The sequence below is a fragment of the Guillardia theta genome (genome assembly GCF_000315625.1).
Source record: "Guillardia theta CCMP2712 unplaced genomic scaffold GUITHscaffold_22, whole genome shotgun sequence".
NCBI lineage: Eukaryota > Cryptophyceae > Pyrenomonadales > Geminigeraceae > Guillardia > Guillardia theta.
Genome location: NW_005434652.1, coordinates 609,390 through 626,991, shown reverse-complemented (window position 1 = coordinate 626,991; position 17,602 = coordinate 609,390). Strand labels below are relative to the sequence as shown.

The following is a 17,602-nucleotide window of genomic DNA, read 5'->3' as shown; positions in this document are numbered from 1 at the left end:
TAATCTCTGTTACTTTGACACCCCTCACTTTGTTCTGGCTTGCAGGAGCATCACGCACAGCTCAACTTGCGTTTTCACACGGAGTCCTGGCGTGGGTTGAAAGATCATCAAGAAGATCGGTAGAGCCGCATGATATCTCTTTCTCCTCCTCTCCCCTCGTGACTGGCAGCTTGCAAGGTACTCTGGTCCTGAAGACTTGGGTGATCTCGGATACTACTATGCGATCTTCGATGGGTGAGAACAATTGTGGCTGTACTCCTGTGTAGGTTGTTTGAGATGTAGAGATGACCATTTTCGTTGCGCTTATCAGGCATGGTGGAATCTTCACGCCTGAGTATCTTGCCAAACATCTCCACAAGAACATTCAACTGCGCAGAAATGCTTTGGTGTCATGGACCCCCAACGAATCGAGCATCCGAAGGTGCCAACTCCATTCTGCCCTCCTACGATCTCAGTGTGTATCCAGACTTTTGAATGACGTCTTCATCAACACGGACAAAGTTGAGAAAGCCTGCTGATCGTCATTAGAAGTGACAGGTTTGCAGGAACTTATCAAGTTGCCAGGCCACATGAAGGCGAAGGATGGCTCCACTGCCCTGGTGACCTTGGTCACAGGAAGCATTACTCCAACAGAGGTGCATGGATGAAATTTTGACTCATCACGTTCTGCTAAAAGAACTTGAAGCAAAAATCAGGAGACCTCAAAGTTTATTGTGCGAATACCGGAGATTGCAGGTAATATCGTCACCGAAGGCATCTGAGTGTTGTTTTTCAATCTGTGAATCACTTGCCTCTTACTTGTGGCCACGCGCTAGAGCTGTGATGTGCAGAGGCGGCAGAGCGATTCGTCTTTCAGAAGATCACAAACCGAACCGTGGCGACGAGGAGCGACGGGTTGCCTTGTGCGTGTCCTGTGAGGGAGTTGAGACTGTCACGTAGGTTCGGGCGGCAGGAGGCTACGTTGTCAATATTGGTGGAGTCTGGCGTGTGACAACTGCAGCTGGTGCAGGAGCTGGGGTGAATTTGAAAGTGATCCTTGCAGTGTTCGTTTGCTATGAAGTGAAGCTGAACGTAGAGTTTGCAGGAGCATCAATACCTGGCAGTCTCGCGGACGTTTGGAGATACTGACCTGAAGCAACCGAACAAGATTGTCGTGAGCGAACCAGAGATCAAGGTGACGGGGATTGGCGGACCGACCCCTCTCACACGAATCGTCAGGTGTTGGATATCACATCAGAGGACTGCTTCATCGTCATGGCCTGTGACGGCATCTGGGACATGCTTGATGACCAGGTGACCGACCGCGAGGACATGGCGTGTTGTGAACCGCTCAGAGTGATGGTGACCCTTCTGCTCACAGGAGGCTGTTGACATCGCTGGAGAACACTTTGGACGTCCACAGGACGCGGCTGCTTCTGTGGTGCGGACCGCGTATCAGAAAGGTGACAGACCGTAACCTTATCGGACTGTCGCAAGGTTTCAGTGATCGTGATGACTTGATTGTCAGGAAGTGGAGACAACTTGACGTGTACCGTGATAGAGTTTGGTCTGCATCTCCTACAGAGATGTGTGTCTTGTTCATGCTTGTTACTCCAGGATGGGTAGGCGCTGAAAGGTTTCAATCTCTGGTCGAGGACTACAAAAAGTCGCTGGAGCAGAAGGTCACGTGCATCGTGTATGGAGATGAGCTGATCTACTCGCATGCAGGAAGAAGACCTGGACATGTTCGGAGACTAGAGTGAAGCATCTGAGCGATGAGAGATGTATTCTTGTACTTCAGACTTGTCAGCCGACCATCATGCCAATAAACTGACAAGGCACCGTCCGAACCATGGCTTAATCCTGCCTTAATCCTGCCTTAATCCTGCCTTGGGATGATCAGCATTTTAATAAAAAATGTATAATCGCTTATTTCCAGCCTATAAAATTAATAATTGATCACCGCTGCTTAATCCTCGCCTAATCATTGCTTAATCCTGCTCTTAAACATTAATGATCGCTTAATCCTTGCCTATCGTTCAGTTCTGCTCCTCTTCCCGCCCGCCATGCTGCATGTCATACCCGAGGGCGACAGTGAGGAGGCGACTCCGCGAGCAGCCGCATCCTCCCTCCAGCAGGACCCCCAAGATCTTCTATCTTCTGACGGCAGCCTTTCTGACCCTCTCAGAGACCTCGGAAGCCTCGGCATGGTGAGACGAACTTGGGGTGTCCTGTCAAACTCACAATCATACAGGCTGACGAGTCTCCCCAAAAGAATGCGGAGGCGACAGAAAGCAACGAATGGGACGACGAAGATTTAGAAAACATCGAGGATCTCCTTGCCCTCGTCGAAGCTGAGAGAAGCAAGATGTCCAAGGCTGTTCTTTCGTCGGCTGACAGTCTTTCTTCTGCTGTGACCCTCGCGCGCAAGCGGCTTGCTGCCAACATCGCTGTAGTTGAAGAGCAGCTAAAAGAAGAGAAGAGACTACTTGAAGAAAGCAAAGCACAACGCTCGCAGGAGTTAAACAACTCGGCATTTGACGAGTTGCAAGCAAAATTCGCTCAAAGAGAAGCTGCATTTGAAAAGCTCAAAGCAGAAAAACGCACGATTGAAGAAGACAGAAATGTGTTGAAAAGTGAGTTGGAAGAAGCGAGAGTGCAGATCCAAGAGAGTGCAGCCAAGGCATCATACCTCCTCGAAGAGAATGCTGCGCTGACCGCTGAAGTCAAGATGTTACGAAGCTTGCTCAAGGGGAGCGAAGAGGCGTCAGTGAGTTCGCGAAGTGACAGGCATGATACGTCGTCATATGAGAACAACGTCCTCCAGCCTGTCTCTAGCCGGGGAGCTCAAGAAGTGGCTGAGGAAGCTGCGGGCCTGCCTCAAGCTGAGGAGACTCAGAAGCGGAAGGGGAACAAGGTGATGGAGTCAATCTTACGCAAGAAGAAAGCAGATCACGGAAGGTTTGAGGACCCTTGGAAGATCCGACTTCAGTGCTCGCTAGCCGATGGTGTCATGGAGTGTCTACATCTCAATGACAAAGGAGACACGAAAGAAAGGTCTTCCTTCCTTGCGTTTCCTCCTTTCCTAACTCTAATCCGCAGATACGACATGAAGAACTGGTATGTTCCGCCGGAGCGGAGGGTTCCAGGGAAAGGAAGAATGGATCCTTTGAGGTTCGATCTGGTTCATCGCGACAAAGGGCAGGTGAGACTTGCGATCATCTCTCCTTAGCACTCAGACTGTCTTGTAAGGTTGTCAGCTTCAAAGCAGAAAGTCTCGAGGCTTGCGACAAGTGGGTCACTGCTCTGCACAGCGCGGTCGGAAGCTCTTAACGTGCATGTCTGATATGAATACAAGTCCCCCACATATGATTAAAAGAGGTCTGAGCATTACATTCTGAATCCACCACCTCTCAATCTTCACGATCAAAGTGTCATTCTTCAACTTAATCCACTGGTTTCGAAACAAAGCGTCCACAACTCGAAACTAATAATGCCTGTCTAGTAAACTCAAATCTGTACTCTTAGACTGTTAGGTGGCTTTGAATCCGGGAAATGCTGCATGGGCAAGATCACTCACGTCTGCCCAGTCGGCTGGAACAAAGCCTGGCACTGACCTTGGTTTTGCATTACGGGGTTGGACGCTCCTTGCGAAAACAATGGCTGACCTTCCTCGCTCATCTTCTTCTTGAAACTCCCTCCCTTGCGGACAAGGGCTGCAATTGAAATGTCAGATTCGAATCAGTCACACTTGAATGTCACGTTGTGGCGGCGGCATGAGATCGGACTCCAACGGGTGCTGTAACGGAGATGAGACAGAGCCTGCGAGCAACACCTCAGCCCATGCGAGATGATGCAAGTCCATACTTGACGGCGAGCTTGGGTGACCCGAGATATTCAAGTGTGCACACAGAGCATTATAAGCTTCAGTCATGTTCTCTAGATCTGTTTAAATGTCAGCTCTGTCAAGAAAATCGTTTTTGAAAACCTGAAGTTGGCCACCACATGTCTCCACGACCATTGCCATGTAGCATAACTTTTGCGTTCCATCTTTAGCACAGAGAACGACGTCAAGCAAGTAACACTCAGTGAAGGATTTCTTTATCCGAGTGCAATCTCCTCACTTGTGAAGCTTCAAAACGAGTCCACCATTTGTCTTGGCAGCCTTGCCAACTGCAGCCTCTGCTCCTTTCTTCTTCCTCGTGCAGACCTGCACGTAGCTGAGCATGGAGCTTCGAGGCAATCCTTGCACCCTACCTCTGCGAAGTCATCGGCGATGTTTAGGTTCCCAATGTCTATACAGTGTCCAATATGAAAACTGGATTTTGTCAAGGCAACTCGGGCCTGGAGCGAAAAAAAATAAGCAAAAAGAGCAGCACATGTATCGTACCTGATTCTGTTTGATTTCGACGTCAGGAACAAGCTCACGTACTGCTGATACCAGTTGAGTGACGGCTTCTTGAAATTCACTCCAGCTTTTCGCTCCTTTAACATTCACGCTATGGCTGGTCTGTTTGTTGCATCATCATTCCTGTAATTCTCAGGACAAGATTGCTTACCCCGTCTTTGCTTTTGAACACATCTATATTTATCTTGCCATTGGTGGGCGGCCTCCACGCAAGCAATTTGTGTCTTTCGATTGGTGACTATCAAACCATCCGTAACTTCATCACTCATCAACTTGCATCAAACCTGTCCAATCTTTTTATCTTCTTCTTCGTCATCCACTCCTAATTTCACAACGTAAGTCGAGACGGAAAGTTCACAAAGGGTCGCACCAATTTTGGCCAGAGTGTCAGCAAGTTCGTCGGTGTGTCCATCCAAAAGTCCTTTGCTTCGTTTTGCCGCTCTCATGGCTTCTTCTCTCTGGCCTGCCTTTACGCTGGCAGCAAAGGCTTCGAGAGCCTACGTGACCGAATGTTACCAACTGAAGGTCATACTGACGGCCCTTTCGCTCTGTCCTTGCTAGTCTAACACCATGTGTCGGTTGGATGCAACAACCCATCTAAACCACTGCGGGGCTGACACGAAAACGAAAGCTACAGAGAAGGGTAAATGTCGTGTACCTGTGTCACTCTCGCAGAGGGCTGACCAGGACTTGCCTGCCATAACATCAAATGCGTAATGAAGATGAATCGGATTCTTACCATTAGCTGAACACAACACGTCATCATATCTACACTCGGGGGCTGCGGTGCACTTGCGACTTTCTACATCACGCAAATTGTCACAACGTGCAAGAACACAAGCAGCACAACCTGCGTCCGGATAGCTCGCCTTATGGGACTTGTAGAGGTGCATCTGCGACAAACCGGAGCATCGTCAGCGAAGACATGAAACGGGAACAAAAAGTTTTGATTGCCTTCGTCCCGTTGGAGATCCGGACATGCTACGGCAAGGCGAGCCCGCCTCCTAATAACAATTCAACATCAATTGGTAAATCGAACTCTCAATTCGATGCCTCACCGATGCGCAGTCTCGATTCGGCATCCGATCTCTCCTGTGGTTGGTCACAAATTTGTCGTCCAAAATCTGGATTTTTGGCATTAGCAGCAAAGTTTCAGATCATCATAACAAACGACTTGATGGGCTTGAACTGCATTTGTGTTCAAATCGGGAGTAACAACCCTGAAGATATTTCCGAAATTAGATACATCAAAATAAATAGAAAATCTTACCCAAAAGGCCTCGATCCAGCAATTGGGATATTCAAGGGCTGTGTCACACACTTGTCATAGAAATATAAATCAAACTTATTGCAATGCAAGTCTACATTTACAAAGTAGTCCATCGGCATCGAATTGGTAGCAAACTTATTCTAACAAGTCAAAAATTAGAAACAAGTGAAAGTGCAAAACGAATAAGAAGAACCTGCTGATCTTGTTGTGTATTTGCCCCAGAGAACTTCGAATAGGAAAACTCAGATATCAGTATGAAAATTGGGGACAAACCTGATTGACACCCATGAGCCCTTTGGCATCCATGTTGTTAACATGAACTGAAGTAAACAAAATGTCAATGCATAGGATTCAATTCAAATGGAAGGCACGAGAACAAACCATGGGAGAAAGCGTTACTCGGGTTTGCACTCTGGTTGAAGAGGTCGGCCTAAAGAACAGTTGCAAAAATCGACTTGACGCCTTCGAGTTTACCTTCAATTTTTCTACCGCTGAATTTCCTGAGAATTGTTGGAAATTGTTGGAAAAGGATCCATGGAAACCCTGTTGGTGTAGTTGCATCTGGGTTCCATGCGGTTGCTGAAAATTGCCGTGAAACTGCTGCTGCTGCTGCTGCTGCTGCTGCTGGTTGGAGTACTGCAATTGCTGATGAATTTGTTGAAACTGATTGTTCTACCGAAAGTTTAGTCTGTAGTTTCAACATTTGCTTCTCACCTGTGCTGCTTGAATTTGACTTAAGCCAGCCTGAGACACAGCCTGATGTGTCGTTAGCAATTCAAAGCAGACATTCGTACGTACATGAATCTGCTGCTGCTGCTGCTGCTGCTGCTGCTGCTGCTGCTGCTGCTGCTGCTGCAATTGTTGTTGTTGTTGTTGCTGCTGCTGCTGCAATTGTTGCTGCTGCTGCTGCTGCTGCTGTTGCTGTTGCTGCTGCTGCTGCTGCTGCTGCTGCTGCTGCTGCTGCTGCTGCTGCAATTGCTGCTGTACTTGCAGCTGTACAGGCTGTTGCACCTGCTGCTGCTGCATTTGCTGCTGCAGTTGAACGAGCTGTTGGAGTTGCTGAATCTGTAGCTGAAACCCAACCAAGACGTTGAGTTTACTCAAAGGCAAGGCGAAATGTCAACCTGTTGATTTGGCTGTCCAGAGCTGACACCCTTCACAAAGCATCAGTTTCAAAAAGAGCATCTAGAAATCAAATACATTCAAAGCTGGCGGCGGTATTTGATAGGTGGGAGATTGTGCACGACCCTTAACATAAGAAAAAGGTGAACGGGGTGCAGGGAGCATTGATATGCACCTGTTGAGTCTGCCCTGCTGGTTGGTTCCACGTATTCATACTGCTGATGTTCTGCAAAGGAGAAAGAAATTGCGAGTAAAAGGAGAGCAAAGACAAGTTTGCTCAAGTCTTGACAAGCGCTACACATGCGATACTTGCCTGGAGTTGTGTTTGAAGCTGCATTGCTGTAGATGACATGGGCTATTCATAAATAGCATGAGAAAAAACAAAGTTTAAATTCGCGATGCTGATGACCAATGCACATGCTGACCTGAGTACTAGCAATGCTTGGTACACCGGTCATCGATTCCAATCCGGCACTTCCCTAAAACAATTTGCAATCAGGCTATCAACCTCACATCTCTGCTTGTGGAGCACTTGACTCACAACACTTGAAAAATTTGTAGAGGCATCCTCTTCCCCTTCGATAGTCATTCCACTTTCTAGCAAAAGCCTTTTCAATGAATCTGATATGAATTCTACCAATCACGTACCAGGCCTCGGCCGGGATCGTTTCCTCACACTGGACCAATACCTGCAATTGTAATCATTATGACTAATCAGACAATCAAACACTTTTGTCCTCCTACCTGGTGGATTGAGTATGCCTTCGCAACGCCTCTTCTAGCTGACTTTCACTGATATCTCCAGGTAATCTGAAGACCAAAATTGTCAAAGATGAAGTACATGCAATGCCGGTACAATCACCCTCCAATCGGACTTTGAGGTTTGCCTCCATCGTCACTAGCTAATCGCATAGGCGAAAATCTCATGCTTCCCTCGTCAGATGCCTAAACAGTTCATGTGAGACCGTTGAAACAGGATGCACTGTAATCTACGCCAAGCCCAAAGAGTACGCATCTATCAAAAAATTAAACCACTCACTGTGCCACGGAGGGGGCTGAATTGGCGGAATGGACTCAAGCTTCCATTCCTTTCTCCAAATATCTTATTTCACCGCAATCAATACTTAAAAAGAGAAGAGCAGGACATCATACAGCGCGCAAAGGTGATATATCCCGTCCATCCAGAAATGCACGTAAGGTGGGCGAGAGTTGGCCTGCATCTCTGCGTGGGGAACCAATAGGCGAAGTTGGCCCTGGTCAAACAATTACACTCGACCTTTGTGACAAGAATGTAACCAGAAAAGGTCTTTTGTTGCCCTCCCCCCCACTGAAAAGTGCCGAGAGGTGATTGTGCACGGAAACCAGCAGACTCCGCGAGGTCCAAGGGCTGAAAAAAGCGGAAGGAATTAACTGGGGAGCCAACAGGTGATCGTGGAGTCGGAGGGCTTGCGTTGGCATTCCTGAGAACAAATAAGTTTGTTGACTGTATTTTATGATGGCTCACCAAAGAAGCTGTTGTTGGAAGTTGAATGTAGTACTCTCTTGGTCCATTTTATGTTAATCTTCTTTTTTTGCCATAATCTATCTAGTTCCTCTTCCCTTCAAAAGAAAAAAGTCACACAGTCCACGACCAAAATGAATAGGATTAAAGGATATGTGGATTCGATTGCTTCCCAATTCCCAATTCACATCAACTTGCTACCATCAGAATCCTCACAAAATTTCAAAATACTCTCGACTCACACGCAGATCGCTCCATTTCATTTCGTGAAAATAGACAAATATGGGCGAATCAATCACAAAGAAATATAAAACAAGAGCCTGTGTGCTGAAAGTATCCATCACAATCACAAAGCAAACTTGTTCAGGAAGCCAGCGTCATGATGAGGCTACTACCATGATGAGGCTACTACCATGATGAGGCTACTACCATGATGAGGCTACTACCATGATGAGGCTACTACCATGATGAGGCTACTACCATGATGAGGCTACTACCATGATGAGGCTACTACCATGATGAGGCTACTACCATGATGAGGCTACTACCATGATGAGGCTACTACCATGATGAGGCTACTACCATGATGAGGCTACTACCATGATGAGGCTACTACCATGATGAGGCTACTACCATGATGAGGCTACTACCATGATGAGGCTACTACCATGATGAGGCTACTACCATGATGAGGCTACTACCATGATGAGGCTACTACCATGATGAGGCTACTACCATGATGAGGCTACTACCATGATGAGGCTACTACCATGATGAGGCTACTACCATGATGAGGCTACTACCATGATGAGGCTACTACCATGATGAGGCTACTACCATGATGAGGCTACTACCATGATGAGGCTACTACCATGATGAGGCTACTACCATGATGAGGCTACTACCATGATGAGGCTACTACCATGATGAGGCTACTACCATGATGAGGCTACTACCATGATGAGGCTACTACCATGATGAGGCTACTACCATGATGAGGCTACTACCATGATGAGGCTACTACCATGATGAGGCTACTACCATGATGAGGCTACTACCATGATGAGGCTACTACCATGATGAGGCTACTACCATGATGAGGCTACTACCATGATGAGGCTACTACCATGATGAGGCTAGTACCATGATGAGGCTAGTACCATGATGAGGCTACTACCATGATGAGGCTACTACCATGATGAGGCTAGTACCATGATGAGGCTACTACCATGATGAGGCTACTACCATGATGAAGTCAGTATTTAACAGCATGGCTCACACGCATCATTGCATCGCACTCCCTACGGTATGAGAGCGCGATGAACTCAGGGAATGGAGCTTACGGAACTCAAGGGGTGGGTAGGGTGGTGTGTAACACGGGGTAGAGATGGACGGAAGACCCTTTGAGGAAGGGTAGCAAGGGACTACAAGGGTAGTAGTACCGTTGAGTATTTAAGGGGTGGGGTTGGGGGTAGGTGTCCGTGGTACAATGCAAAGAATCTTTCTCATAGGCATACAGGGGTACATCAGTTTGAGGGGTGGAGAAGCCTAAAGGATATGCAGGGTAGGGTAGCAAATGATTGAGGGGTGGGGGTGGCAAAGTTGTAGGGGTCGGAAGAGGTAAGGGAGACAAACCTTTCGTCTTTGGTGCTAGGGAATGATAGGCGTATATGACATTGTATAGGACCTCTGTATAATCTCACATTATCGACTAGGACCGAAGTAGGACCTTCTACGAGCTGACTAGAACCCTCTCTATATATAATAATTCCCATTGAAACAGGCCCGCCCCAGTCATGTTTGCCAGTCACCGTGTCCGGGCCCCGGGGAAGTTTGGAACTTCTGCTGGAAGTTTGGAACTTCTGCTGGAAGTTTGGAACTTCTGCTGGAAGTTTGGAACTTCTGCTGGAAGTTTATGCTCAAAGTTTCACATCCAGCTCACAGGTTTCAAGACAAGAATGGCGTCGTCAGATGCAGGTACAAACAAGGAGAGAGAAGGAAGAGGAGTAGCGCGAACAGGAAGGAGAGGTAAGGAGGGGAAGGAGAGAGAGAAGAGGGAGTAGAACAGCCGGTTGGGAGGGCAAGAGAGAGGAAACAGGAAGGGAGAGACAAATAGAAGCGAAGGCAGGATAGATTGAATGTCATCAAGGATTATGGCAATGGAAGTGAGAAAGGCAAGGAATAGTGGTATAAAGTTAGATAAGTTGATGGAGAGACACACACAATCACATTGCAATCTGAAGTCACCACAAGGAAAGGGAAACCAGGATTTGAGGTGCGAGAGAATCAGAAAAAATGAAGTTTTTGTTGGTGTTTTCTTGTTGAGCTGGCGTACATTATTAGTGTTTTACGCTCGTTTGCACATAGGAAGAAGGATCCTTTGGCTCTCCCTGGATCCGGTCAGTGAATTCATTCCCCTTCACTTGCTTACTGGTTGCCCTAGGTGAACGCGACACTCGTGCCGTATCCACCCCCGATCAACCAACAGGTAGAATCCAATGCACTTGATTCGACACGCTGATCATGTTCCTCAGATTGAAAGCGCTCACGAGAAGCTTGAGCCAGAACAGGGTCAGCAAGAGCGGATCGCGCTGGGATCATCGTTCCACCACGGTGCCTGTTGTCGAGCTGAGGTTGAAATGATAGATTTGCAGCTACCATCCACTTCTCGCCCAAAGATGGCAAGCACTTCCAGACGACGCCGCAGATCGACCATGGTCCTCGCTTTGGAGTCAAGATCAGTGGTTACCGGCAAGTGAGAAGAATGGAGATCGAACCATCGCAGACGTCGGTCATCTTACATGCTGCGACACATAATGGTCTTGCTAATGGAGAATGGAGACTCGTCGAGGAAGATAAGAGCATGAAGCGTGTATCCATGGAAATCAAGCAAGAGTTCTTGATCAATGTCGGCTCGAATCAGCGGAAAGACTTCGTGCCTGTTTGGCAGTGGTGCAAACAGAACGAGGAGGAGCTCCAAGGAGTTCACGTGACTCACGCGCCGGAAAGTGCATGGGGGATTTACATGATAGAGACCAACGAGGCGATCGAAGCTGCTTTCAGGGCCGGGAAGAGCTCGCAGGAGGTTGTCCTCGGAGTGCATCGGGTGATCATCGAGATGAGCGAGAGCGGAGTTGGGGTGCAGAAGGATCTCTCGGGCAGACGGCAGCGCTTTGTTCGCCGTCAGTTGGTGTCTGAGCAGGTGCGTGCTTACTGTGGTGGAGGTCAAGGTGGTGACAGTGAACATCACTACATGACTTCCCAACATGACCTCTGGTGAAGTAGCGCTGCAGGACAAGGACAGGATGTTCTCAGCGTCAGCCAAGGTACTCGAAGACGACGAAATTTGTGCTCTTTGCCTTGAGCCTTTTCCCGAGACCATAGCGTGGCCAGTTCTACAACTTGAGGCAAGGATAAGAAGAAGAAGAGGAGTGAATGACTCGTGCTGATAGTGCCGGCATGTTTTCCATGCTTGCTGCTGTCAGTCGCTCAAGGTCTGTGCGTTGCTTCTGATCCGCATGCTAATGAGCTACTACAGGAACGACGCATGCCCTGCCCGCTCTGCCGACGACAAATCGAGTGAAATCGCATTCCATGACCCAGCGCGATTGACTTGCATGTCAGGTGGGATGCTCTTGTCGCCGAAGCTTACACGTCTAAATCCAGCTGAAGTTTCATTCCTTGAGAGTTAAGTGTCGTAAGTCTGCTAGTGCCGTACGCCTGCTCGACCATGTTCATGTCATTCACGTGCAGGAGCAAGAGCATCTCACCTAAGAAAGAGCCTTGCGAATAAGTTTGGCGGAGACGAGTCTCCCTTCGCGGGAGACGGTGATTTCAACTTCCTCTCCCACCTTGCCTTTTACCAGCTTGATTATATCCTGAATTGAAAGTTGCGACACGTCCTTCCCGTTCACAGCCGCGAGCACATCTCCCTTTTTCAAGCCCGCCTCTGCTGCTGGACTCCCTGCTGGCAGCGAGTAGATCTTGAGCTTGTTGGTCTTGTTCACGGGCTCCCAGTCGATGCCAATCACGCCTTCCTCCCTGGTCTCTTCGATTGGAACTTCGAACTTCTCGCCAGGTCGCAAGTACTGCAACTTCATCTTCAATGCTGTCGACCGCTTGCCTCCTACGGCCTCGTTGCCAGTCTCGTCCTGCAGCTTGAAGGAAGCTTCCGTCTTCTCACCTTTCTGCGCGCAGGAGATGAGAAAAGGAACGGCAAACTTCGTCCTTCCGACGAGTTTGTCGGGAATCTCCAACAAGCGCAGCTCGAGCGTGCTACTTGAGTCCGACTCTGACCAAACGTCCAACTGCAAAAGTTCGTTGAAGGTGACAACGGAGGAACCAGACTTGCTGAGCGTCTTCTTGGTTTCGTTCAAGAATCGTGCTTCTACCTGGTACTGCCTTCCCTCTGGTGGCAGTCCCGAAGCTCCAAAGATGAAGACAACCAACTTGGCCATCGGCTCCTTCGTCGCCGGAGCACTCGGGGCAGGACGTGGCACATTGACGACTGGCGTCTGAACTACAGCACTCGGCGTCTCTGCAGTGAAAAATCGTTGACTCGAAACCTGAGCAGGAGCGGGAAAGAAGGGATGGTCGTCTGAGATCGGCCTCATCCTCGGGACGGGCTTGGAGTTCATGCTGTTGCTCGACCTCATTTGGTGGCCTGAGCGGGTGACATGAGCAATCTTGAGGTACAAGGCAGCACTTTCTGCCTTTCCATCGAGGTACAGGCGACTCTTCATGTCCTGCATGTCAAACCAGCCGTCCAGAACTTGCTGCTCGGATGCGAACAGCTGTGACAAGTTGATCACGATCTCCCCCAGATGTTGACCGTCCATCAGGCCAGCAAAATCGAACACTCGTAACTTGATCTGCTGGTTGTCTCCCATGGGAAATCGAAACACCTGATTGAAGTTAGGAGCCTTGGAGTCCTTGAAGACTTTCGTGTACTTGCACTGACTGCCCATCGACACTTCGACAACAGCATCGGGAAACCTGATCGATTCCAGGTAGGGGAGGTTTCGAGCAGAAAGCAGGTAAACCTCCAGGTAAGGCTCTTCCAAGTGAGCGCCGTCCTCGAGCTCCCCACCTCTCGTCGGCATCGCCTTGGAGTCCTGGATTGCTGCTCCTTCCACCTTCGCGTCCGCAATGCGACGAGTGGTCGGCATGCAGCGCAGCCTTGATCTGGGGTCCTTTGACTGCCGGACCAAAATATCTGCCAAAGCCGCTGGACTGATTCCTCCGTTGGAGTGAGCACTGCGCAAGATGTTGAAGCGAGCAATCACGCTTCCCTTCTGCAGAAACGGAACAGAGATTTGCTCGTGGTCCACATTCAGAGCCTCCGCTACGTCATATCGGATCTGTTGCTGCAGCAACTCTCTGCGAGACTGCATTTTGTCATAATCATAGTTGAGCACCAGCTTGACTCCAGCTGGATCTTGCGACTTGTTCATGTCTGAGGAAAACATTCGTAGAACGATTCTGGCCAGGTCGATCATGACTCTGCCTCGCTTTGATGGAGGGGAACGCTGGAGGTAGACAAAGAAGCTAACTCCAGGATTGTTTCCAGGATGATGTGGTACAAACATGTCCCCCGGACCACGATAGACAACCTCCTTTGTCTTGTAGTCCAAGACTGTCGCGATTCCCGCTTGATTGAATGTTGGCTGCTGCACGATCTTTCCGCGCCATTCGAATACGTCTGTTCGTCCAGCAACCGGCTTACCTTCCTTGCACAGCAGAGGCCAAACACCTTCGTATCGCCCGGGCCCGGAGTAGACGAAGACTCCAGTCACCGCGTCTCTCACGGTGAAGATTCCTGAATCGTCCTCCTCCGGCACTGTGAGCTTTCGATTGCGATAGAGGAAGTACCTCTTGGGCTCGACAGGATCAGGAACACCCTCTGAGACCAGAGCGACCCAGTCTTCTGCGTTGGAGATAGGCAGACTCGTCTTGCTGCCTCTCTCCAACCCTAAGACTACTCCGCTGTTCAAATCACCGACAAGCATGTTGCTGACTTCTTCTTGGCTTGCCGATGATATCTCTCTTCCATCGATGGTTATCACAGCGTCATCAATCTGAACTAACCCACTCCGGTGGGCAGGCCCATGTTCCTCCATCAACGACACACGGTACTTTCCATCGCTACTTTTACGGAGAGTAAGGCCGACGTCGACCTTGATGCCTTGAAACAAGTCAGTGCGGATCGCTTTCTGGCTCCATTCTGCAGCCCGGCTGTCCGAGGCGTTGTGAACAGGAACGAGCCAGGTGGAAGTCTTAGACTTGTGGTTGACGTAGAACCAGACCCCCGACTTCTTGTCTTTGACCGCCTCCCAGCCTTGTGGCGTTGAATTGCCTTTCAGAAGGTTGACAGTTTCCTGATCAGCAGAAGCCGCGAGAGGGTAGAAGCCAGTCTGTCCTTTCACGCTCTGTTTCTTCTCTCCTCCCGGAACGAACTCATACGATCGCACCATTGAGCTTGAGACGCCAAGCGACTCGCACGCTTGCAACCAGGGGCGACCAACTGTTTCATCGTTCACCTGGCGTGTCTGGAGCGACGCAGAGTGACTCTTCTCGTGAGGAACTACCAGAATCTTTCCCTGCTGTAGATGGTACATGTTTTTGATTTTGTTCAAAAGAAGCAGAATGTCATCTTTGAAGAGCGTTTCATCTGAAGGGTTAGAATTGATTCGTCTCTGCAATGAACCAAGTTGCTGCACATGTGCATGCATTTCAACGCGTTTTGTGCGCCAGCTCAGGTATCCATTGGAAAACAACCTCTCATTCTCTGCGTCTGGGGAGAACAGAAAGCAGTTCACTCCTTCTATCTCTTCGCTCATGGTCGAGCAGCTGCTCCAAGAACGATCCATCGCGGCAACAAAGCCGCCCATCCGGTTCATGATCTCAGCTTTCTCCTGGGCTTCAAGACAGAAGAGGACATTGCTCTCCTGCACAGGGTTCTTGGGCCCAACAAGATCAGACGCGATCAAAAACTTGAGGATCTTGTCCGCGACCCATGGAACGGCAGAGGAGATGAACACAATCTCATATCCAGCGGCTGCAAGTGCACGAAGAGAAGCAACAGCGTCTGGAAGAAACTCGATCTCAAACTTGTCGCCTGGGTTCTGCGAGCCGGACATGGCTTTGTTGAGCTCTTCTCGACGAACAACAGCACTGCGTAGAACATCTTTAGATGGGGCTGGAGGTCCCTCTTCGACCGGCAGGACAGGCTCAGGTGGCAAGCTTGCATGAGGTTCGTTGCCAGGAGTTTCCGGCAAAGTTTCCTCGACGACAGGGACTTGTCGTGAGACTGGCTTCTGCAAAGCGACCTTGATAGGCTCTGGTTTTTCCTCCTCTTTGATTTCTGGAACAACCTGTGGTTTGACTTCTTCCTTGTGCACAATTTGAGGCAGTTCCTTCCATGTGGATGGCACAACTGGGTCTGGTTCCTTTGCTGGTTTTACTTGAGTAACCTCCGGCATCTTTCTTGCCTGTGCTTCCAGTGCCTCCTGCTGCCTCTTGGCTTCTTCAATCCACTTTTCACGCTCCCTCTCCGCTCGTTTCTGCTGCGAGTCAATAATTCTCGCTCTCAACTCAGTTTCTTTCTCGGTCTTTTTTATGATTGCTTTGCGCAACTTCTCGTCCTCGTCACGATCTTGCTTTATGAGTTTCTGTTCTTCCTCTTCAAGAAGCTTCTTTTCTTTTTCCAAATTTTTGTGCTTTTGCAAAAGATTTTCGTGCTCCTTCATGGCGGCTTTGTACTGTTCTTTCAGATTAGCAGCCAGCTGAAGTTGTTCATATGGCTGACCATGGTAAGAGAGAACTATTTGTATGGTGGAAGGCCGACCTTTCAAGCCAGTCACACTCTCTCCTTTCGGGAGGTCCCGCAGAGTTGGAATCCTCTCATTGACTTCATCAGCAACAAGTAGTCTAAAACGTGCTGATTGATGAAAGCCTCTTCTAGCAATTTGTTGCATTGGGAAAGAGAGTTGTCCAACAATTTGACCATCTCCAATCAAAGTGGTTTCCTTATTCTTGACACATACAATCAAGGGAAATATACCAGTGACTGGAATACGCAGCGTTTGATTTACACCAGAACTCAGCTTATTACAAATCGTCGAAGTTTGTAGCTTGAAATTTCCAACGGAGCATTCAACATATGGGTTGCATAAGGTTCCACCGAAGGTCCCGGTAAGAGACCAGCCCACTTCGTAAGCGACCGGTAAATTCTCCAGATCGACAATGGTAACATCTAAGCATCCATCTGCTGTGCCGATCTCACTGAAGGGAACAGCCTTCATCTTCTGACTGGCATGCTCTCTATCCCACGTGATCAGCTTGTGTTCAGGAGCAGAACTTGTATCAGAAGCAACGGGCAGTTGCGGATGACGGACGAGCGATGTTGAAATCTGCTGAAAATTTCTCCTCAACACTACCAATTGAACGGTTGTACCTACTGGACCCTTGAGCAGAGGTTTGATCGATTGCAATCGCTGTCCCTGAACATCAACTCCGTTGACACTCAAAATGACATCCCCTGTTTGGATGGCTGTCGCATTCGGGCTAGCATGATCCACAGCATCGACAATGACATTATCGTTCGAATCTCTCAAGCATATTCCAAGACAGCTCGAGTTGCCTGTATCAGGCAGGCCAGTCATTCTTTACAGGTCGAAGTTACCCTCAAGTGCATAAACCTGTGACAACAGTGTCAGCTGGTTTGCCCAAGAACTAGAAGAACTAGTGACCATTCCACACCACACTTGACTTTCCCTCCATCCATCTCAAGCTACTTAATAAATTCATCCTTGGCTGATGTCCTAATTACCAAACATCCTTGGGAACAACGAAAGCTAGTGAAGGTGGGGAGAAGGAGAGATTGTTAGAGAGATTGTTAGAGGGGGGGGGGGGGCGGGGGGGAAGGGAAAGGGAGGGAAAGGGAAAGGGAGGGAGGGAGGGAGGGAGGGAGGGAGGGAGGGAGGGAGGGGAGGGGAGGGAGGGGCGGAGGAAAAAGAGAGAGGAAAAGAGCGAGAGAAAGAGAGTGAGAGAGAGAGAGATTGAGAGAAAGAGAGAGAGAGAGAGAGAGAGAGAGAGATCTTGGAGCCGGGGAAAAAGGGGAGATTGGGTCTTGATCCCCCTCAATATCTTCCTTCTTCCCCCCCCCAAAATGGTGCCGGTACCGGAAGAAGAGGGTAAATGAATCTCTCTTAAAGATTCAAAGGAGACCAGGGTAATATCCCCCCCCCCCCTACTTCTGTTGTCTGTAGGGGGTGGGGTACACCACAACACCCGCTAGACATCCATATTGTCCGGTGTTTTT

General features: G+C 49.0%; 5 protein-coding genes across 5 annotated transcripts; 3 read left to right on the top strand and 2 right to left on the bottom strand.

The window, feature by feature from the left end:
- Positions 1 to 218: 218 nt before the first annotated feature.
- On the top strand, positions 219 to 1,737 carry GUITHDRAFT_105978 (hypothetical protein; the record flags this gene model as incomplete). Its single annotated transcript, XM_005835293.1, has 12 exons — positions 219 to 234; positions 283 to 386; positions 546 to 635; positions 677 to 735; positions 831 to 894; positions 940 to 1,017; positions 1,085 to 1,174; positions 1,219 to 1,293; positions 1,361 to 1,442; positions 1,508 to 1,546; positions 1,597 to 1,661; positions 1,708 to 1,737. The coding sequence occupies 12 exons, from the start codon at positions 219 to 221 to the stop codon at positions 1,735 to 1,737; spliced, it is 792 nt and encodes a 263-aa protein (XP_005835350.1).
- Positions 1,738 to 2,186: 449 nt separating this feature from the next.
- Positions 2,187 to 3,312, top strand: GUITHDRAFT_105977 (hypothetical protein; the record flags this gene model as incomplete). The annotated part of the gene is made up of 4 exons (XM_005835292.1): positions 2,187 to 2,189; positions 2,234 to 3,036; positions 3,082 to 3,184; positions 3,232 to 3,312. 4 exons carry the CDS (start codon positions 2,187 to 2,189, stop codon positions 3,310 to 3,312), a joined length of 990 nt encoding a protein of 329 aa, XP_005835349.1.
- Positions 3,313 to 3,400: 88 nt separating this feature from the next.
- Positions 3,401 to 8,007, bottom strand: GUITHDRAFT_162475 (hypothetical protein). Its single transcript, XM_005835291.1, has 26 exons — positions 7,932 to 8,007; positions 7,819 to 7,881; positions 7,642 to 7,724; positions 7,524 to 7,589; positions 7,428 to 7,468; positions 7,321 to 7,387; positions 7,205 to 7,258; positions 6,955 to 7,005; positions 6,782 to 6,811; positions 6,372 to 6,413; positions 6,039 to 6,087; positions 5,931 to 5,977; positions 5,446 to 5,511; positions 5,238 to 5,280; positions 5,127 to 5,189; positions 5,046 to 5,081; positions 4,957 to 5,018; positions 4,672 to 4,884; positions 4,370 to 4,489; positions 4,237 to 4,323; positions 4,104 to 4,189; positions 3,968 to 4,029; positions 3,815 to 3,924; positions 3,742 to 3,778; positions 3,597 to 3,695; positions 3,401 to 3,537 (listed from the first exon to the last, which is right to left on the bottom strand). The coding sequence occupies exons 6-26, from the start codon at positions 7,366 to 7,368 to the stop codon at positions 3,512 to 3,514; spliced, it is 1,431 nt and encodes a 476-aa protein (XP_005835348.1). The 5' UTR covers positions 7,369 to 7,387; positions 7,428 to 7,468; positions 7,524 to 7,589; positions 7,642 to 7,724; positions 7,819 to 7,881; positions 7,932 to 8,007; the 3' UTR covers positions 3,401 to 3,511.
- A 2,069-nt stretch (positions 8,008 to 10,076) lies between these two features.
- Positions 10,077 to 11,863, top strand: GUITHDRAFT_136873 (hypothetical protein; the record flags this gene model as incomplete). Its single annotated transcript, XM_005835290.1, has 8 exons — positions 10,077 to 10,257; positions 10,648 to 10,679; positions 10,724 to 10,768; positions 10,815 to 10,893; positions 10,935 to 11,482; positions 11,574 to 11,606; positions 11,733 to 11,774; positions 11,819 to 11,863. The coding sequence occupies 8 exons, from the start codon at positions 10,077 to 10,079 to the stop codon at positions 11,861 to 11,863; spliced, it is 1,005 nt and encodes a 334-aa protein (XP_005835347.1).
- Positions 11,864 to 12,050: 187 nt separating this feature from the next.
- On the bottom strand, positions 12,051 to 16,943 carry GUITHDRAFT_105974 (hypothetical protein; the record flags this gene model as incomplete). Its single annotated transcript, XM_005835289.1, has 1 exon — positions 12,051 to 16,943. The coding sequence occupies one exon, from the start codon at positions 16,941 to 16,943 to the stop codon at positions 12,051 to 12,053; it is 4,893 nt and encodes a 1,630-aa protein (XP_005835346.1).
- Between the last annotated feature and the right edge of the window lie 659 nt (positions 16,944 to 17,602).